At 39.0% G+C, this 22,274-nt stretch overlaps 2 protein-coding genes across 6 annotated transcripts in view; one reads left to right on the top strand and one right to left on the bottom strand.

Moving 5' to 3' along the window:
* The first annotated feature begins 5,214 nt into the window (after positions 1-5,214).
* gca (grancalcin) lies at positions 5,215-12,668 on the top strand. The gene is made up of 8 exons (XM_044188303.1): positions 5,215-5,372; positions 6,548-6,775; positions 7,695-7,764; positions 8,397-8,440; positions 8,705-8,852; positions 11,186-11,299; positions 11,572-11,630; positions 12,518-12,668. Exons 1-8 carry the CDS (start codon positions 5,349-5,351, stop codon positions 12,542-12,544), a joined length of 714 nt encoding a protein of 237 aa, XP_044044238.1. The 5' UTR covers positions 5,215-5,348; the 3' UTR covers positions 12,545-12,668.
* Positions 12,669-13,748: 1,080 nt separating this feature from the next.
* Positions 13,749-22,274, bottom strand: part of LOC122872283 (potassium voltage-gated channel subfamily H member 7-like) — a 78,390-nt gene continuing 69,864 nt past the window's right edge. For 4 of the 5 annotated variants that reach the window (XM_044188292.1, XM_044188293.1, XM_044188294.1 and 1 more), the window contains 3 exons: positions 21,706-21,865; positions 18,369-18,558; positions 13,749-17,222 (listed from right to left, as the gene is read on the bottom strand). In XM_044188292.1, coding sequence (XP_044044227.1) covers positions 16,902-17,222; positions 18,369-18,558; positions 21,706-21,865 — 671 coding nt within the window. In that variant the 3' untranslated portion in view covers positions 13,749-16,901. The remainder of the gene's footprint in view (positions 17,223-18,368; positions 18,559-21,705; positions 21,866-22,274) is intronic. The other variant, XM_044188295.1, reaches the window with a different exon arrangement.

The raw sequence follows: 22,274 nt of genomic DNA, 5'->3' as shown, positions 1-22,274 counted from the left end.
TTAACAAATATAAGCCAAAAAAAATACATTTAATGCCTAAAAACATCAATTTAAAAGTTTTTCCCACAAATGTTTATTCCTGGCAGAGTGTAGAACATTCTTAGAAAACAGCTTTTAGTAGCACGTAGGTGTCACAGCCTGTCATGTCCTCACCAGCCCGTAATCACCCACACCTGCTCCTAATTACACTCCTGCCCTTAATCAGCCCCAATCACACCCAGGATAAAACCGCTCCACTCTCCACACTCAGGGTCCAACCTCGTTTGTGGATAGGACTCCATGCACCAGACCATTCCTGTGTCTCGCCACTCCTCCGTGGTCTCTCTGGTCTCCTGTGGCTTCCCTCCGGTAACTTCCCCAGATCCACTATACCTATCTCCACACTCTCCACTTCTGGCTGTCATCTTAAATAAAGACATTCCCATCCATCTCGGTGTCCTCTGCCTGTTAGTCCGTGACAGTAGGGAAGCTGAGGATGTACAACTGAATTTAAATTAATATGAACAAAAACTCCTGGCTGCGGCCCTGCCTGCTATCTGCTACTACAGTACCGTAAAGCGACAACACATTCTTCTTCTTAGAAGTTAAAAGTTTCATTATTAAGCAATAAAACAAACCCTTGCTCTATTCGGTATATCCAGAGTTTTGCTGATACAGCCTCACTTTAAAGCGAGACTATGTGACTTTCGAAAGAATAAATGACACATTCTTCTTCTTATAAGTGAAATGTTAAATTCTTGCAATAAAACACAGGCTAGTGTTAGCTAATGCCAGCAAACCTAGGTAGTTGCTGTAAAACAGACATTACTGATTTACTTTGCTTACTCTGTTTGCGCATTTAACATTATCCCATCGTTGTCACCTGTGGGTACAGTGGACGCTGCTGAGCAAAAGTTAGACTTCTCTGCAATATTGCTGCAGTTCAAGCTTAAAGCACTCCTGGCTTCAACACCTCATTAAATACACTTAAATACTTTTCACTATACTTGGCTGCTGAAAACATTCAGGCCCTGTTTATTGAGTTGCTTCCCTTTTGCATGATCCCAATCTAATCTTTTCTAACTTATCTGTCTCAGTTTATTGCCAGTTCCTCCTTTATGACCTTCACAGATTTGATAAAGAAGAAGAAGGACTAAAGGCTTTTGCCCGAATTCACCTCATCATGAGAAGATTATGTCATTCAGGACATATTTATGATTTGGGAATAAACACAGGAATTTAATGCTATGCTACAACTTTGCTCAACCATGCATTTTTAGCCATGCTAGTGGCATGGCTCTTGGCATGGCAATGTTGTTTATGACCATTAATACCGTTCTTATAACTTCAGACATTCACTACTGTCATATTGACAAGTAAGTACATTTTCTGTGACTCAGAGGTCTCTTTCTCCACATTTGTCACTCCAAATGTCTCGTGGTCCTGAATTGCATTCAGGTATGACTGGTTCATCACTGCCTCAGATGACTTTACATAACTGTTGGATGACTGATAACATAACAGCTGGGATGAAGGCTAATAAACTGACTGTCATAAATGCCATACAATGCATACACTGTATTTACATAATTATTAATATCCTTCCTGTTTCGGTCTAGTTGCTTAAGTTAGCATGAGAATTATGTCATTGACTGTGGGACACAGTTTCTAAGGTAAAAACTTAACAGTATTCACATTTTATAAGAATATTATATATATATATAATATATTTTTAGACAGAAGTACATAACAGCGTCAAGTACACTTCAGAGCAGGGGGACATGTTGCCACAGACCGTGAAAGTTCTCCTCTTTGTACATACACTGTAAGTGCTGACCATTCACAGTAAATGCTAAAAGCCTGTTAAAAGCTTAACAAATATAAAGCTGTGTCTTCATGAGGAATAGACATCATATTCTGCACTTGTTCCCCTCACACCGGACATCCTCAGCAAACAAATAGACAGTGGATGTCTTCCCTAATGCAGCACAGCTTGTTTGAAGAGCGTTACTTCATAGATGCCTCCATTTACCTGACACTAAGAGCGACTAAAATCGTTTACAGGTGTCACTTTGAACACATTTGCTCTTATTGGACTGATATAGTGTTGGTCTATGGAGACAGAGAGAAAGAGAGAGAGCAGAGAAAAAAGAAAGGGAGAATGAATGAGAAAGAAAGCACCCATTTATGCATTACAGAGATTGAGAGAGCTGTGATTGAATCATCATTTAATGTGTGTAAAATAGTTTCTTAGGTTATTTCTTGTCTATAAAATGATATAAGTAAGATTACATCACAGTAACATTTTTAACTCTAACATACCGTGTTCTCCTGTCTGCTGGTACCCTATAAATCAACATTTTTGTTAGAAATAACTCAGAAAATGAGGAAGCACGTCATAACTATTGACGTGCTTCATAACTAAGGTTTAGACAGAAAAAATGAACAAACCAAAAGAATTCAATGTTAAAATTACAAAAAGATACTGGCAATACGAAATAGGCCTACAACTAACAATTGATTGTCAATTAACCTGTCGATTATTTTTTCAATGAATCTAAAAACTCAAAGGGCCCAAAGTGACGTCTTCAAACGTCTTGTTTTGTCTGGTAAACATTCCAAACCTCAAAGATATTTATTTAAAATGATATAAGGCAAATAAAACAGCAAATTGTCACATTTCAGAAGCTGGAGCCAGCAAATATTTGTGTGTTTTGCTTGATTAAATGACTGAAACAATTAATCAAAAATGAAAATTGTTGTCGATTGACTAATTAATTGACTAATCGCTTCAGTTCTAAGATGAAACAACAGGCAAGATATCATGTTCCAAATGTTTCTGTGTGCAGCACTTGTGATTTTCTAGACAAAGACCGACACTGAGTTTAATGTTGCACAAACCTAATAGAACTGAGGTTAAGCGTACAATCATTTTTCATAGCTACAGAACAGGATTGGATGCTGGGTATTTGCACTTGAAAGTCAGAAGGTTAGAATGTCCAGTGTTTATTCACAGGGATAAACAGAGAAGCTGGGTTTGGATGTCAACAGATTTGGTGTAAGTACTATAATTGCATTCTTGGCTTGAGGTTGAATAGTGTTTGAGTTTGGAAGTTATTGTTTGGAGAACTGTGAGGGAATCGCTGGTGTTAGAAATGGGTCAGTGACGCTTCTATTAACATCCCTTTAGCATCATCTTAATGTACTGTAGCAGCAGCTGACCTCAACGCTGTCTCTCCCTCTGCACAAAGACACTTTATCCACTGTACTACTATTGCTATGGCTATTTTAAACATATATGTATTTCAGTTTAAAGATATGCCATTGAACATACACATACCAACAGAAGACATAAAGATCTAATTGACCAGGCCTAAAATTGCGATTATGGCAAAGAGGCACATAGACAGAGATATCTGTTATATATATCTGAATAAAATCGTCGAATAGCAATATGTGTGTTTGGTCAACTTTAGAAAATAAAGCCTTCCCTCAGAAGAAAAGAAGTACTGCCAGAACACACAGTCACTCTACCATTAAAGGCCCAGTCGTAACGCAGAAAAACTGCCCCAGTCCTCCCTCTGCCCTGGGTTACACCTGAATACATTCTGTATTCTGTGTATGCATTTGCAGGGACCTTCATCATAGCTTTGATAGGACATTTAACAAAAGTCCATGCAGATTTGAAAATATTGTGATGTTCAGGAAGGCATGTTGTGAGTGTGAAATTGCAGATTTATGATAAAAAAATCACATATAAAACAATTGATAAACACTTTGTGCTCTTGTCACTTGTTTTAAAACAGGGATTTTCAAATCTGTCATCTGTCATTGTCACATTAAAGGCACACTGTCATGACATGACATAATAAAACTATGTCGGTGTTTCACAAAAACATTTTGTTGCCATTTTTCCTACAAGCTCTCACGTCTACATGTTATCAGGAGTAGTACAACATATTTGCCTTCGTAGCTGCCAGTGTATGCCCTCATGAACCCGCAGTGTTCACGCGTTATTCACCCTTCCACTAATCTGACTGTCACATCCAGGTTTCAGTGTTGGCATGTCCCTGTGGTTAGAAAGTTGACAACTCCCACCACAGATGTTTGGTTAACATAGAGACATGAGATACCACAGAGCTTCCACCACCCACTCTGTCCTGAACACTGCTTTTCTGTTGAATTCACAGTACATTTCCTCTGAGTTTTACTGAAGGGTGAAATACAGTGCAGGTGTGGCTACTCTAATTGCCTTCAGGGCTGTGGATTCTCACCTTGTAACTTTGGATACATTTCTATCATAGATGACTGTTTTTGACATTGAAATCATACATGATTTGTGAGCATCTCATATTTTTGGCAAGTGTTTTTCATTTCTTCAAGGTTAATAAAGCAGACAAATGATAGATGAAGACTTGGTATGATATTCCCTATAAAGTGCAGCTGAAAAATATAAATGTCCCCATAAGTTTATTTTATTCTATTCAATTTTATTCCACTTCCACTTCATTTGTTTTATGTTCCTCTTGTTTTTGTATGTTTTTGCATGTCTATGCCTTATGTAAAGCACTTTGAGTTGCTTCTGTTTAAAAGCTGCTGTAGAAATTAGCTCTCATTGCCTTTCCTCAAGTTGTAGAAATAAAATATATTTTGTTTTTTGTTTATATGGCATTAGCAAAAGTCTCAAAACCACCATCTAGTGGTGGGTGGAAGCCACACAGGACAGCCAAATATTTTCAAGAACTACTTTATTATTTTAACTATTTAAAATTACTTTTAATTTTTTCTTAAAAGCTTTAGAAACATGTTAACTGGATTTCAAGCTTTGTGAAAGCAAAAAACATGCCATATTATGGATTTGAAGCATTTCTACTGTCAACATGCGCCATTCAAATGCCATAAATACGATTTTAACACCGATAACATCACAAGAAAAAATCACTGTACTAACACAGATATTTACTAAGTAGGTGGGAAGGAGTAGACTGTTAACTTTATTGCAAATATGAATGTTATCCTCAGGTTACCAAATTTCTTTTTAATAACTTATTTTTAAATGTGCTCTTACTTTCAAATCTTTGAGTTCCCACCCATTTCGAACCCTTGTTTTAGGGTAGCTTGAATTTACAAGGAGGACCTAAAAGCAGCACACCGGCGGGTCCAGGGGCGGGTCTTTTTCTACTATTCCTTTCCCATTGGTTGTCTGTAGTGTCCCTCAACGCACTTCCGACATTTTTTTGCAGCTCGGATATGATGTAACAATTGTCCGACTTATCGGAAGTTACAACCGAGTAACAGAGTAAACCATATTTAGCGCCAGTTACACTTTAAAGATATTAAACTTGTGACAGTTTGCTCTATTTCACAAAATGGCTTATCCAGGGTACGGCGGGGTGAGTAAATTATATGTAACCGTGAATTTACAGTGATAAACGAGCTACATTGGTAAGCAGAAAAGCTAGCATGGGGCGCTTGTTTCAGTGAATTTCCGATAATTTGTCACAAGATGTGCTGTTACAGGTTTCCCCGTCTTCCTGTAGCAAGGTAGATATCCATAAGTACTTTAAATGCAATAGCTGACTTTTTTCAGTTTCATTTGTAAGTTAGGAGCCATACTGGCTTCTCCAGTAAATTAGAAATTGACTCCTAACTCAGAAAAATGTCTTCCGGGATTGAAATTCCTCAAAATTCATACAGAATACTCTCCTTGTATAGTTAGATGTTTTTGGGTGAATGCACTGACCCTGGAAATCTTATCTTACAAGCTTTGTATATTGAAGTTTTAAAGTGTTGTAAAATAGGAACTACAACCCACAATGCCGTCCCTCAAGCACTGAATCAGCTAACAGCAGGCCTTCAAAGATGACAGGGTCAGGACTGCGTCCCATCAGCTTCACACACACCTTGTCGTGATTAAGATTACCCGCCAGTCATTGAATCCAAAGCTTTCATGCTTTAATATATTGAAAGGTGCAAGAAGAGAGTTTATATAAGATATTTTCCAAACAGTTAAGTTGACAGTATGAGTAAGTTGAGCCACAGCCTGTTCACCCTGCTGCCATCAGACAAGAGATGCACAATACTAAATCTCGTTTTACACCCCTGTTTTGTAAAATGATAAATCAGCCTTGTACCTTGTAAATGCTATTTGGGATAATCGTCATAAAAATCTTAAATGAGTTAAAGAATAATATATAATAACCATTCAAAGTGAGAACCGTTTGTGGTGGTGCTATAAATGGTTGTATTTTAATCAGATACATATTTAAGTATTTCTGTTTTTCTGAAAAATGTTCCTAAAAATGTTACTGGTAAGTTTGTATATTTAGAATTATTAGTTTGGTTTTGTATATTGTGTTATTCATTGTCTTTCAAACTCACCAGAATTCTTGTTTTTCCACAGCTCAGATAATATAATGCTTAATTTGAACATTATGAAGAAAGTATGTGTATTTTGATTGCATTCATGATGAATCCCTTTTCATGGTGTATAGTTCACAAAATCTCACTCTGAGCGGCTTTGTACATACCAGCCCTGGTCTCCTCTCTGATCTGTTCTCTGCCTCAGTATGGGGGTCCGATGCCAGGCATGCCAGCTCAGGGGATGCCGCCCCAAGGAATGCCAGGAGGGCCTATGGGTGGCCCCATGGCTGGACACATGGGTGGGCCGATGGGAGGGGCACCACACCAAGGAGGATATGCCCCCTATGGAGGAGGCTATCCAGGCACATACGGCGCCCCACCCCCAGCTGCCAATGATCCAATGTGGAGTTACTTTACAGCCATAGCAGGCCAGGTTAGTGTTGATGAAATTTAACTATTGACTTCTCTTGAATTATTAGAAGCGCACATGTTATACATGTAACCTTATAAAGGCCACGTTTTTCACTGCAGGCTTGCTTTCACTTTCACATTTCAAGTGTGGACAAGACCAAGAAATGCTCTCTTTGCAGGTATTGCAGGTTTTATGAAACAGTTCAGTAACTTCATGGTTGAGAGATATTAGCCCATGGTCCCGCCTCCAGGCTGTGATTGAACAGTTGATTCTTCATTTTGCCGTGGAAAAGGCGCTTATTTGAAAAAATAAAAATCTCCCTTGCCCCTCCTCATGAAAACTAATGACAGTGCTTTGTATCAGTATGGGCAGGTCTATGCTGCTGTCTGCTGGACTACACTGAAATACAATACACCTCTTCACTTTGTTTTCTGTGTTGTGATTTGATTTTAATGTGGCATGGAAAATTTGCGTCATAATGAAAACTATTCATTCAGTTACTAAAGACAGAAAGCTAAATAACTGTCCTTTTTAGCAGTTATTTTAATTTAATTATGACAGTAAATGCCAACATAAAAAGGAAATACACATAACAGTGTATATTGTATTTCATTTTTTCTTTTTTAATGGTTATCATTTTAAATCCTACTTACAAAATGCTTCAAGACTTGGACACATATTATGAAAGATTACTTAACTGAGACCACGTAACTTCAGAATTGCTTGAAACTCACATTTTCTTTTCTTTCTGGCTGTTTTCCCTATTTTCACTCAGCATAGCGTATACAGCACATGGCATGGGTGATTTATTTCTTGTATTTTTTGTTGTGTTTCTCTGCTCTCATCACTTCACACTTGACCAGCAGACCAGTCTCCTCAGAACGTTGTTTATTCCTCTGAGAGTCACACATGACGGAATATCCCTTCCTGCTCTCTACAGGATGGTGAGATCGATGCAGAGGAGCTCCAGAGGTGTCTCACCCAGTCTGGTTTCACTGGCAGCTACACTCGTAAGTTCACCACTCTCCTTCCACAAAAGAGGATGAGCCGGGGCCGTTCTCACAGAGGATCTTATCTTCCTACTAGGAGTGGGATTGACCCCATTTGCTATGGTTGACATCATGTTTTAATGTACACTCGGTGAACTGTTAAACCAAGTGGGGTGCGAAGAGAGGGTTTCTGGGTTGATGAAGCGCTGCAAAAATGTGTTTTTTCCAGTGTCACAGTAGTGGAGAGTTGTGCAAACCATCTCTGGTGTTCTTGGATTGTTGGTGAGCTGACTGGATCTTTAGTAACTCACCTGCAATCAAAATCTGCTGTTAAAAGTTCAGCACTTCAGCTACTTCTAGTTCAGCTACATTTTGCTAACCCACAACCTAGCCAAGCTAACCTACAACCTAGCTAATGTTAGTTATATTACTTGCTCTGTCGTTGTTCACTCTTTATCGTGGTATTTGTCATGGTGTTGGATTTCTCCAGAATCACATACCCCACTTTTAAATGACTAAAGTTTAAAAGTGACTTATCTGTGTCTGCCACTGTGACCATTACAGTAGTATTTTTATGTAGTCTTAAGAATTAGTCAAGTTAGGTTTAACAGCCCATGCATTTTTATTCTTGACATGTTTTATTATCTTCACAGCATTCAGCCTGGAGACGTGCAGGATCATGATTGCAATGCTCGATGTATCCTTAACCACCAAGGTTAAGTTGGGGGAAAAAACTTCTGTGTCAGTCAAATGAGACTCTGGCTGATTGTTGAAGTTCAGGTTCAAGCCACAGTAGCCATAATGTGCCTTTCGCCATCTCCTGTTCTAACCTTTCCATTCGTACCAGGTGCGGTTCAGCCTCGCACCAGCTTAACCAGCTGCTTTCTTTATTACCTTCACACATTGAAGTCATTATCCACATGGCACAGCAGTTATTAAAGCTTAACCAGACTGTCACCAGAGGGACTTTACAGGCAAGATGGGTTTCAATGAGTTCAAGGACCTGTTCACAGCTCTGAACGGCTGGAAGCAGAACTTCATGATGTTTGACCAGGACAGGAGTGGAACTGTTGAACCTCACGAGATGACTCAGGCGATCACCGCTATGGGTAAGAGTCTTAACAGTTTAACACATCCAATGATGTGTATGATTCATGTAGTCACATAAACGAACAAAAGTGCTCTAATGCTAGCAAGGCTATTTTGCTAACATGAATCTTTTGTTTATTTCAATCGCCCGTATTGTTAGTGAACAGGGGGCGCGACAGAAGAAGTTTGAGAACCACTGCAGCAGAGCAATGAGGGGACAGACCGTCCCTCTGTGCATACTTTGTATCATCTCAGTTCAACAGAGGAAAACATTACACTTGTGTTTCACACCCCATATTCAAGATTTTGAAATTCCATATTACCTTCATTCCATCTTCAAATATTTCACTAGAAATATTCCTCAAAATTTACAGTCAGGTTATAAGAGGACAAATTTACGAAGGGCATAAAAATATCAGTGACTTATTTGGTTCTATTGCATTTTGGTCAGTTCATTTGACTTAAAGTTTTTTATTTACTGTTGAATTACTACAGGGCACTAATACATTTTGTGCAAGAAGAAACATATTGTGTAGACATAGTACAAGTTATGATGACTTATTGTAGTTTATCGACTGTTGTGATTTGGAGTTTTAGATAATGGTAAAATTCAAAATTCAGAAAATAAAACCACTTTTTCACATGTAGGTTATACAGGGAAAAATATGATGCCAAAATTAACGAATAGCTTAAATCTCAGTGATATTTACCAACAAGTCATTTGCGAATTAGGCTATAAGTAAACACTGGCAAGCCATTCAAAATAAATGTACATACAATTAGAAATAGTACATAACTTGACTCAGCTGCATGAAATGATCTTCCTTCAACAAATTGTTTTACAGTGCCTTTAGTACTGCTGCATCTTGCAATAACTGGTTTTATTTTGGCCACTTGGGGGCAGCAGAAACAAGTCGAACACAGCACTGACATATCATCACCTTTTAAGTTGATATGACGAACTTGTTAGCAGTTGCATATTTATTCATCCAGTAGTTACAGAGCAACATGATCATTCATTTCCAGTTCTGGTCACTTGGTGAATGTCGCTCCATATTCACTATCTTTAAGCTTTTGTTTTGCTCTCCACCAACTCCTGAGAAAATCTAGAAAATCTCTGGCTCTTTAGCTGCTGAATGCTCCACTATGTTCACCAACTAGTGGTTAACTGTCTGTCTGCTGTTTGCTGCTGAGCTGGTAGTGTACAGTGGGTTTTTAGAGGATTTTCTCTGAAAACAGCTGCCTGCTGCAGCCGAAAACGACACTATGAGAGCGGTGAGAGTGAACCAAAACAGTAAATTTGCAGCCAGACAGCTGAAACGTGAGCTCATTTTAAAGCTCCATAAAGCCGAGGGGAGCTGCAGATTCTGGTGATAACTCTCTGTTTATCACTACAAGCGACCCCTTTCACATAGTCACATTGTTTTCACATTGTCACATAGTGTAAAATATGGGTTACAGCCACTTTAAATCTAGCTTTACCATCTGCAGTTTTAAGTAAATAAACCCATAATTTGCATGAAGGCAGCTTGTTTTGGAAGTGAGTCTGTGAATAATTTGAGATGTACAAGCGATCAAGGACAGATTTGTTACTGCCGAGATTGTTGGTTGTGACGATCAAATCATCACTGTTGCAAAGCAGCGTTTTATTTTTTTATTTGCAAAAACTGTCTTTTAATAAACTCATTATCATCAAGAAACATCTGTCTGAACACCATCAGTAGAGACAGGAGTCATTTCCTAGATTTAAGAAAGTTGATCAAATGTTTTACTCCTAGTCCTAAAAGTAAGACCACAAGTGCGTCTCTCGTGGGAGTTCAGACATATTTCCTCTCTGAGACGCTGGATAAACACAGGCTCTAATTTTTCCTGTATAAAATTAGCCAGTGTGTGTGGTCATTACAGACTAAGCCCCATTATGTGATGCACATAGCATTTTTGTCTACCATTCATGTTTAATATGCAAACGTTAATAAACTCATTTAACTTAGTTTGCATAGTAAATATCTACTATGTTGCAGGCTGATGTAGAATATACGTGAATAGAGAGGGAGCATTGTGAAGCTTGTTTGCAGTGGAAAGAGGAAATAAAATGAGGTGTTACCTGCTGATTGTGACACAGTGAGCCGATATGATGTAAGCAGACATGTAGCAAATGCATATACAGTGAAGTTTTAAATATTTTAGGGCTTTACGGTCATGTTGAGGGCTTCTTTTGACCCACAGTTTGGCAGGATACACTGGTGCCTGTCATAGTCACTATCTAACAGCAGTTAAAACTGCCACAAGTTTAAAAAAAAAAAAAAAAAAATAGAAAAAGATAAGTCTGACATTTTTCTCCCCACTGTATCAGGCTACCGCGTCAGTCCTCAGGCTCTAAATGCAATCATCAAGCGCTACAACAAAGGAGGAAGAATCTTCTTTGATGACTACGTGGCCTGCTGTGTCAAACTGCGAGCTCTCACAGGTATGAAACACAAAAGCAGGATCTGTGTTAGACAGAATTGACCCGACACGCTCAGTGAACAGCCGCTCGTGTGCAGATGCATGCTTTTATTGTGGACTGTGACTGACATGGCGTTTGGGTTCATTCCACCTGTAATCCCTGTTTTTATCTCTGAAGTGCTGTGACACTCGGCTTGGCTCGGTGCACAAATCTGTGTCACAAGGTGTTGTGAAATAAGTTTTATTGAAATCGTGACTCTTCAGTGCCGTGAGCGTTTACTCTTCCTGTTACAGAGAGCTTCAGACAGAGAGATACCATGCACCAGGGATCTGTCAGCTTCCAGTATGATGACGTAAGTCCATCTCTAACACAGTCCCATTTTCCTTTTGTAGCTCTCTACATCAGATAGTTTGCAGTTTATAACTGGTCCTTACATTTTTTTAAAAACTTATATTAAAGCGTCTAAGGGACTACGGAAAATTATTGGGATGGGGAAGGGAATGAACCTTATGTTTCACTTTTCAAAAAAGCAAGAGCCTCCCCAGCTTTATTACAATTTTCTTTGGATCCTTCCCTTGAATTTTAACATTTACCATTTAATAGCCATAACATTCATTTTCACAATGCTAAACGTTTCTCACTTTCTTTCTGTGGGGCTTGCCTGTATAAGTGTTCCCAGTCGGATTCACCAAACTCTCTTAACTGCACAACCTCGTCATAAATCGCTCATTTCAGCGTGATCGATGCCACCTGATCATAAGGTGCACATGCATGAGAATAGATCACGAACGTAATCAGCGGCCCAAAATTGCCATACAAGGCTACGTGTTGTGCTCTGTTTGTGGGTATGTTTCATTCACAAAAACGTTACCAAAGAGTGAGAAGAAGAACTTTACACAGCGGAGTCCTGCTGTCGGAAACAGACCGATGAAAATGTACCTAATTAAGCAGTGTCAGTAGTGGTATTAGAGGACCCAATTAGAAATATTAGTACAGCTGCAAACGCTGTGTCATCATAGAGCTCATTTGTCCTATTTGTCTCATTGTTATGGACACTGGTGCACAGAAAAATGAACAGTGAGTTTTTGTTATGACCTACAGTCTCAGCATGTCGGACATGTGCATGCTGTGTTGTTCAGTATACAGACATTTCAGGACTTTCTTTCCCTGGCCCGTGGTCGATTTACCAAACGACTCTGCGGTTGACACTCTCTTTGTCTCTCTGCACCCCATTAACAGTTTATCCTGTGCACAATGGCCATCTAAGTGGTGCTGTGTGTCCCACACCACGAGGTCACGGCATGTAACGAACCAATCAGCGGTGGATTCTGGACCACTGCAGCACAGGAATGCAAAGGGAGGCCAGTATGTTAGACTGAGCTGCCATGAGCCGCAACAGGAAAGTACCCATTGCTTGTAATGCTTGCTGTAATGCTTTAGTCTTGTATGTCACACAGGGAGGTGGTGAAGATGTATCAGGTGTATACAGACACACACATATATATATATATATATATATATATATATATATATATATATATATATATATATATATATATATATATATATATATATATATATATATATATATATATATATATATATATATATATATATATATATATATATATATATATATATATATATATATACACACACACACACAGTATGTATCCAGATTAGAGGGGAATATTATAATACAATATAGCACATTAGTGTCAAAATAATTTGAAAAATGTTGTAAACATAAATAAATGTACACATAGGGGCTTTAAAGAACAGAGGTTTTAGCATTTCAGTGGAACTATGGAGGAATTATTTTACCAGATATCTTATACTATTTTGAGTATTGTGCTTTGGGGCTCTCATTTTGGAAAGGAACTCTTGCCAGTGCAAAGTGAACTGATATTATAAGGATCATCTGACCTGTGAAACACCTGTTGTGCCATTATAATCTCTGAATGTATTGTCTAATAATATAACCACGTAGTAATGGCAGCATCATGATTTATGATTAAGTGTTAGCAGTATTTACAGATAACATGTTGATTTGCTTTTACACTGAACTTCATAGTTAAGAATTTTGTTACAGCTAATACATTTTCTCATATGCATTGTTTTATTTTCTGTGCAGGAAATACTGTGCACTTCTGTTTTATAAAAGTTATTTTGAGCCCAATTACAGTAGATTAGATGCATATTATAGCTTGATGTTTAACTTAACAAGCCAAAGTGACTGTGAGCTGACGATACATCCACACTGATACCTGTTATTAATGATACTGAGATAAGTATTGTCATATAGCTACATTTTCTTAATTTGCCTGAGATTCTGCATCTGTAAACTTTGTTTTACATGTTTCAGTTCAAACACAGCCAGGTTTTGCACTTGTAAAGATTCCAGTGAAGTCAACCTCTGGACATAACTATGTTGTAGTAAATATCATATTTTGTTACTCACAATAAACACTTTTTAATCAGTATGCATTCTCTTTATTAATTTATACAATTGCGCATTTTTCCCCCCAGTCTATTTACACAATATATTTCATTTCTTTAAATATAGTTAAGATCAGAAACATTCAAATTAGCTGTTAAGTGTTGCATTGTATAAAATACAGTGGCAAACATTTAAAAAATGCATAAAAACAATTGTGAACAGCACTTTAAAAAGTGACAATTATATCCAGTACAGCAAGTTTTCTAATCTGTGCAAAAGTTTGCAAATCCCATGAAAGTTCAGTGGACGACTCTTCAGGCGTTGGACATGTCGAGTTCGGCTTTAGCAACTTTTGTTCTACATCTGTGCTCGAGAAAGAAAGCTTATGAAAGAAAACACCCCGCGTTCAGCTGGAAATGTTTGTATTGTCCTGTAAAGGTTTTCTCTAATCTCATCCATCTCAATCCTGCCTTCAACTTTATTTCCCCAGTTATCTCTGACTTCTCAGTTCTTCTGGAAGTGTAGGAAACAAATGAGCTTTTTCATCATGACATCTGATAAGACTTCAACATTTCTCTCACATCTTACAAACCCTTTTATCAGTTCTACATGTTATGATATAATCAGCAGGGGTTTGGAGTGAAGAGGTTTCCACTGGATGAGTCAGGGGACAAAATGAAGCCCAGGCTTAAGATGACAAATTGTTGGCTTTCAACTTGCCTGTTTCAATGTGCTGAATAAGTTCAGAGGGAAAAGTCAATGTAGGAACTCAGCGGAATGATATTAAAATCAATGTGCAATATTAAATCAAGACAAACTATTTCAACAGCATACATTAAATGCAGCACACAGCTTAAAGTGTTGCCTGTCACTGAAGTCTTGCTGCTACATTGAGAGGCTATGCATTGCATTCATCATCTTCCCTTCAGCAGTCCACACCATTCTAACGTCAGGGCTTCTTAAAAACAAATAAGGTACATAAAAAAATAATGGCAAATTAAATACTGTTTTAGAAAAATAGGTCTAACCGTTATGTGCTATGTGCTGTACCTTGCGTATCAATACATGTCGCACAGTTGATTGAGACTTTATAATTTAGTCAAGTGCAGTCTCCTGCAGTCTCCATGCAATACATGAGATCGTGTTGGAATTCGTGTAGTTAGAAAACTAAAATGGCTAATTGATTTTCGTCATGCAGTTTGCTCTAAAATGATCAGTACATTTACATCTGTGACGGTGGAGAAGCGGGTTTCTGTTGCATTGGATCGATGTCATTTGTAAAGGCTAGAGCAGGCTTAGAAAGCTAAGGCTATTGAAGGCTGAGCTGTGTCCCGGCTCCAAAACATGAAACTTTTTTTTTGTTTGTTTTTTCTTTTTCTGATGCTTTGTTAGTGATGATTTTTTTAATTTACGAGATTGTACTTTTTAAGAAGATAATGGAAGACCTAAAGCATGCAACCAAAAACTACCTCCTGGGATAGCCAGAGTTCCCTTCAGCTGTGAACAAGATTCAGGATGTTGCTTCCTGTCTGGCAGTCTTACAGTTGCAGTAAAAAGGTTACATACGCCTGTGAGGGACATTATGTCGAAGCAGTTTGGGGATTTTAGTCATTTCTACGACAGTTCTTTTTCTGTGACAGAATGATTGAGAAATGTACTTCTGTGTCACAAAAAGAAAAGTGTTTAAGGTCATCTGAAAATCTGATGCGTCCAAAAATATTCATGCAGCAACTTACATTTAAAGTTCAAAAATGTCGTAGCCAATTCAGGTTCAGTCCTGATATCAACCCCACTGAAAATACAATCTGGACAACAAATTCCATGCTAGATAAACTGTTCCACCTCCGCCCAGAAGAGTGGTCAAGGACGCAACCAGAATCCTGCCAGAAGCATGTGGTTAACTACCAAAAGTGGCCGATTCAAGTGACAAGGGCATCCAAATACTTGCTGGACTGAATGTATATTTTTGACCTATTAATTTTTGTACATTTTCAGAAGACATACAAAAAATATATAAAAGAAACCAAACTTATTTTTTTGTGACATTACATTTTCCAGTCATTCTGTCTACAACTAGACATCCCCAAACTGCCTACTGCCTGGACATAAACGTCCCTTACATGTTTGGCTCCAACTGCAAATACTCCACAACCATGCTTATGTAATATCGATATGATGCAGGTGGTTATATGGTAATTATATGTTTTCAAATCTACAAAATCCACAACTTTAAGCATTCATTTTGTTGTCTAACATTTACAGTTAACCACTGAAACGTTCTGCGTGAAGGTCGAGCTGTTAAATTCACACACAGATCTTAACATAGCAAATTAATTCACAACATAAATGCTGTTGAAAGATGCTCTTTTTCTTTGTTCAGGTTGTATAAAATTATCTCCAGAGTATATTAAACTATACCAAGAGTCTGTTCATTTCCTGTACTGGTTCACCATTATTGCTCTCAAAGACAAAAGTCTTGTTGTGCTATGGGATGTCCACGCAGCCTCTACACACATTATTACACTGTGTTCTGTGTTTTGAGCTGAATAAGAAGTGATTTTCATCTGTTGTGGCAATGTTGTGTACAGTAGGCACGCTAAATATACAGACAGATCTCCGTGTGAGTTTGTAACTGCGTCGATCGTTTGGAGCTGCTGATAAAAGATGAACTTCAAAGCTGAGGAGTGGAATATAGAAATGCCACGGAAAGAGTTTCAAGTAGCTTTGTCCCTGTGAAGAGGGAACAGTCATAGAAAATGAGACTTGATAGCTACAGTAGTCTGTAGGCATGCCAAGATCACACCTGATTGCCTGGTGAGTTGCAGTGTGTGTGAGGAACATGCAACAGAAAATAAAAGACAACATGAGAACCAAAAACATGCATATCTCTTTTAGAAAAAGCACATTAGGTGCCTCGTGTTGCTGGCAGTGTTCTATTTGAAGTATGTACATGGTAGATGAACACTTTACATATGTTAATAATATAGTGTATAAATACCTCTGTATAAATGGACTTTATACATCTAAATCAGAGAGTTGGATGGGTGGGGGCTGGGGGATTTTCTGAATAGAAATGGAAGAAAGTCTACAGTTTGTTTTCCTTTGCATATTCAGTCTCTTTCTTAGACCCTGAGTCAAGCTTGAGAAAAGACCTTCAGTCAAAGTCGACGCGTGCGGAGAGGCCTACTTTCCTGGAAGCCCCGGGTCAGAAACTGGCCTGTGGAGTCCCAACATTCCTGAGCTGCTGGGGACGTCAGGTAGAGAGGCTTGTCGGCCTGATGGGAACCTCGGTGGCTGTTGGTAGTGGCGTTGCTCTAGAGAGTCCACGCTGTTTTGTGTGTGCCTCTGCTCTGTGTCGCTTTCCAGCAGTCCAGCAAAGTTCCCATCTGGAAGAGTCTCTGTGTGGAGGATGACTGGGGAGGTTTCTTTGGATTTGTTCTGGGCCTGTTCTGGACCATGGCTCTGAGGGAGACAGTGGGCGTCATGAGCCATTTGGCTGAGACACTAAAGAGACAGATATATCAAAGGAAATACACTACACACAGCTAACATAGAAATGTCTGTTTAAACAAACCCGGTTGACCGAGCACACATTAAAAGTTGTAAGGCGCTTTGGATAAAAGCGCCAGTCATTTACCAGTTATGTGGTGGGAAAGAAGAAATGTATTTTCTTTTGATTACAAAATGTAATGTAAATACAGCGTACGCAGTTACAGTAGTGTAAGATCTGGTTAAATGTTATATGCCTTCCAGCAGTTACTGTAGCTTACTTTACTGTAGAATTATCTAAGGTTTGGTGGGTTTAGTAAAAACAAACTGTGGCTGATACAGAGCAGAAACAGTAAACTGATGCAGTGAAGTTCAGTCACATCACAGTCATCATTCTATCTTGTATGAATGGAGGATTGACTGTAGTGTGAAGTCAGACTCTAGACTACATTATCTCTATTTACAGTAATACAGCCTATTCATTAAATAAATATTAAGGTTTTGCTTACTCTTACTCTCCTACTTTTGCCTCATTGCTATTTATAGTATTGGTATTGAGGAAATGAACACTCCATACTAAATAGCAATCATTAAAATTCAGCAATTGTTCAGCGATTGTTTTCATTGGTGATAAATCTGGATTATTTGATTGGTCTATAAAATCACAATTTCACAGAGTTCAAGTTGACATACAAGTTGCTTGTTTTGTTCAACCAATGATTCAAAACCCAAAGATATTCAGTATATTTATAATTTAAAGAAAAGCAGAAAATCCTCACATTTGACAAGCTGGGACTATCTCATTTTAGCTTTAAAAAATGACTTAAATACTCTCCATGACTACAGACCTGTGACACTAACATCACGGGTCATGAAGACTTTGAGGGGCTGGTTCTGCAGCACTTGAGGACCCTGGTAACTGACTTCTGGTAACTAACTGCGTGGTGTATTACCCAGTTTAATACTGATGTTTTTGTTTTTTGTCAAGAGGTTGTCAAATTGAAACAAAAGCAATTGTAAAATGCTGTAATTTTAGCACACACCAGTTGTTTCTTAATCAGCCCAGAGTTATTTAGAAAGGGCAGTACGTTTCAAGTGAAAAGGCAACTCTTCCTATCCTTCCCGGCTTGGTGTTGACGCAGAGTGAAGTGTCTGGTGTACCTGTGGCCGAGGCGGAGCAGGGGTGAGGCTGAGATCTGTCTGGATGGCAGACACCGGCTGCACCCTGATGGCTGGCCTCTGGTACTCAGGGCTGGAGGTGACGGTGCTGTAGGCGGGGGGACCGACCGTGGTTTGCCTCTGGAGGAGCTGCAGGATGGCCTGGATGTCTGCTGTCATCTGGGACTCCAGTCTGATGGACAGACAGAGAAGAAAACATGGAATAAAATGAAACAAAAGACATTTTCCTGAATGTCTGCTGTTACGGACAAATTAAGCATTTTTGTGGTCGTGTAGTGAGTACTTCCATGAACAAAAAGATCATTTATGTTGATTGTTTAGATGTGCAGTGTTCCTAATCAATACTTATTTATATATTGATGTCAAACAGGTGATGACCTGCTGCACAGCAGTTCTCAGTACATCAGTCAGATATGAAAATGAGCAGTGAGCCATGATCACACACAGTAAACCTGGATGGCAAGAAAAAATTAATAAGTCTGTCCTTTAAAATAAGTCATGTGAATTTGATTGGTTGTTGGTGCTGTAAGTTATGATGACAATTAGAGGCCTAATGATGCTGATCAATACCAATGATGATTAAACCAGTACTATAAAACCCCAACGCTCTTGCTGTGATGCTATGCAGGTCTCATCAGTACAGTGTGTTAAATGTGAATGTTTAATCTGTCACCAGGTCGGTTTGCAGTGCTTGTTATAATGTGTGTTTGTACTCCATTTGTCTTGTTTCTGCAGTGACCTAATTTCACCACAGGGATAAATCATTTCATCATCACCTTTGGTTGGCTGTCAGCCCTATAATTAATATGATGATGGATATTATCTTTCACCGTACTTTTCTCAGAAGGAAAAAACAGACGCAGACAAAACTTCTGGACAGTGGACACATTTGATATATCAGTGTCAAAGTTTCAATCTGTTGAAACATTGTATGCCATGTTTCCCCCCTTATATACAGTAGTGTGACACAGTGTTATTATTATTATTATTATTATTATTATTATTATTATAGGATGGTGGATGGGTGGTCAATAATAATACCAAACACTAGGGGGAGGCTCAAACTTTACAACTGCAGCTGGTTTATACGGACTATTATAGCAGCCCAGTGCCTCTGAAATGCACATCTTCAATTCCATTAAAACTTCTGCATTCAAAATCTTACTTAAGTACATAAGTATTATCAGCAAAGTGTAGTTAAAGTATCAGAAGTCAAAGTACTGGTTCTGCAGAAGAATGGCCCCAGTCACTGATATACAGTATATTGTCAAGATGTTAATACTGATCCTTTAGGGTTGAAGCAGCATTTTAATGTTGTAGCTTGTTGAAGTGAAGCTAATTTTTACTACTTTATGTACTACTTTATGTACTGTAACAATGCATTTTACAAGATTTTTATATAAGATATTTTGAATGAAATGTTTAATGTGCAAAGTAACTATAGCTGTGAAATAAATGTAGTGAAGTAAGAAGTACAATATTTCCCTCTGAAATGTAGAAGTATCAAGTAGCAGAAAATGAAAATACTCAAATAAAGTACTGTACAAGTACCTCAACACTGTACTTAAGTACAGTACTTTAATGTACTGTGTGATGATTGTTGGAGCATGTGATGCAAGGAAGTTTTCAGTAGGTCAGATGATAAAGTAGCATGTATATCTTACAATGGTTACTGTGATCCCTTCTTTAAAATCTTAGCAAGTAATGTGCAATTCTTTATCAAACTGTGGCACAGAGGTAAAAACTGAAACTTGAAGATAAGGCTTTGCTATTTGCTGGAAATCCCATCAGCAAAAAAGAAAGCAGACACAGAAAGAGCAAACAGAACGAGCAGAGACTTTCCAGCGTAGAGGGGAATGCCTCCTTGTCGCTTTGCCAGGTGCCTGTTTTGCTCTTTAGAGGACAATAAGTGCAAATAAACACTTTGGTTCCAGCTTGTTTCTGTAAAATGAGGGTTGGTGGTGCTCGCTCAAACCAGCATAAATGGATGAATGATGACCAGCTGTGGGGAGACTCACTGGCATGATCCCACGTTTCCACTGGGAGGCAAACGTTAGATCAGTGTGCAGACTCCTGAAGAAACTTGTTTTGCTGAATCGTTCTTTACCTCGCGTCACACCTTTTCCTCCATAACTGCACCAGAACTCTGAAACTCCACCATGACATCCATCATCCCAAACCCTCACAAGATGACGTCAAGAGGCTTTGCAATGTGTCTGCATCTCAAGCTGCGTGCTATAAATAGACAGCCGTGGACTGTCTGCCTCCCCCTCATCTGTATCAGTGCACCAGCTGAGAATCACATGAGCTGCTCACACAGTCCGCAGTGGGTGTCTGGCCTAAAATGTCTCCGTGCAAGTTTTCAGCCAATTATATGCAGAATCGTGGGGGTTTGTAACGCGAGCTCTGAAGATGACTTTGTTGAAATTAAGTTTGAAAAAAAAAAAAAAGAGCCTACAATGGGAAACTGAGCCAAACAGGATCCCAAAGGTATCTTTAGTCATCTAAAAGGTCAAGAGCTTCATCTCAAAAAGTGGATATTTCGTGCTTCAGACTTCAGCTCAAAGTTTGAAAATGTTAATTTCCATGAATTTTATCCAGATTAATTTGATACTGAAAATGACTAAAAGAGTACTCAGATTTAGCATTGCACTCCTATGACACTGTCGCAACGGACAGTTTAAAAAAATGCAAAGAGATATTTTTATTCCACATATTCTTCTTCCTTGTCAAAACCTGGCATCTACAATACCCACAATGCAACTCGCCTGGAAGCAGTTCAGTCGGAGATTTGGGTGTGTTATGCTAGTAGCGGCTAATGTAGCCTGGAGCCTCTGGCCTCCAGCAGAGATGAGGAGCAGGCTACAGAGGTCTGGTAAGCTCACTTCTTTCTAACTCCACACCCCCAGATTTGATTTATTTTCAAGCGTATAGTCTTCAGCTCCAACCGATGCTGACTCAAGTCACATCACAGACTTCACACAGCTCCCTCTGGAGACACTAAATACAACTTTTTCCCATATATGCAGTAGTACTCCCCAACACCTGGAAACCCACTTTGATGTGTACAATCAGGCGTTTCCCTTTAAAAAGGGGTGAATACCACATTGAAATATATATGTTTCACCTCGGCTGTATCAGATGTGTCCCTGGATGTTAATGAGGGAAAGAGCATTTTAACTTCTGTAGTCTAAGTAGCGTGTGGTGTTCAGTGTTTCCACTCGAGCAGCTGCCACTCTGCCAAAAACCATTTCCTCATAACAAGTTTAAGTGAAGCACTTTGGTTTTACATGACCAACATGCTATTTCCTCTCCACACCTGTTGAGGTGCTGCTGCAGCAGGTCCAGCCGTTGCTCCACCTCTCCATAGGTGAGGTCTGTGTCGCTGTCGTCCTCCCCGGCTGGCGTCCCTTGACACTGGGCTGACTGCTCCACACCCTCGCCAGGACGCTGACGCATCCACTCCCCTGCATGGATCTCTGGAGGGAGGGAGAGATGTGTGTGCAAACAGACGTGAACAAACACACACACACACACAGAGGGTAAATGATCTGTGTTATTAGAACAGTGCCTCGGGGAAAGCATCTTCCTGTGTTGTGCTTTCTCATCATTTAGTTTTATTAAACTCTGATCAGCTAACAGAATCCTAACATCTATCCTACAGAGGAAAACACACATCTGACCCTGGTTGACAATCACACCCTCAGTGGGATTTTTGTTACCCTCCTTTTGGGTTTCTGCAAGTGATGGCAGGAGATTAAATTGATATTTCCTGTATGTTGTTATCGCCGGGCTGTTTATAGGAATCAATATCACTCCCCTCTCTACTGTGCCAGAAATCCTCTTAATTCTGCAACAGCTGAATTATGGGATATAGTTAGAATACAG

The sequence above is a fragment of the Siniperca chuatsi genome, linkage group LG24 (assembly GCF_020085105.1).
Source record: "Siniperca chuatsi isolate FFG_IHB_CAS linkage group LG24, ASM2008510v1, whole genome shotgun sequence".
Classification (NCBI taxonomy): domain Eukaryota; kingdom Metazoa; phylum Chordata; class Actinopteri; order Centrarchiformes; family Sinipercidae; genus Siniperca; species Siniperca chuatsi.
This window is presented reverse-complemented; position numbering and strand designations above follow the sequence as displayed.

Bases quoted from the DNA above. Each gene is read 5' to 3' on its own strand.
- gca (XM_044188303.1), top strand. From the start codon at position 5,349: ATGGCTTATCCAGGGTACGGCGGG. The intron at 5,373-6,547 runs GTGAGTAAATTA...TCTCTGCCTCAG, and splicing joins CTTATCCAGGGTACGGCGGG to TATGGGGGTCCGATGCCAGG. The intron at 8,853-11,185 runs GTAAGAGTCTTA...CCACTGTATCAG, and splicing joins TCAGGCGATCACCGCTATGG to GCTACCGCGTCAGTCCTCAG.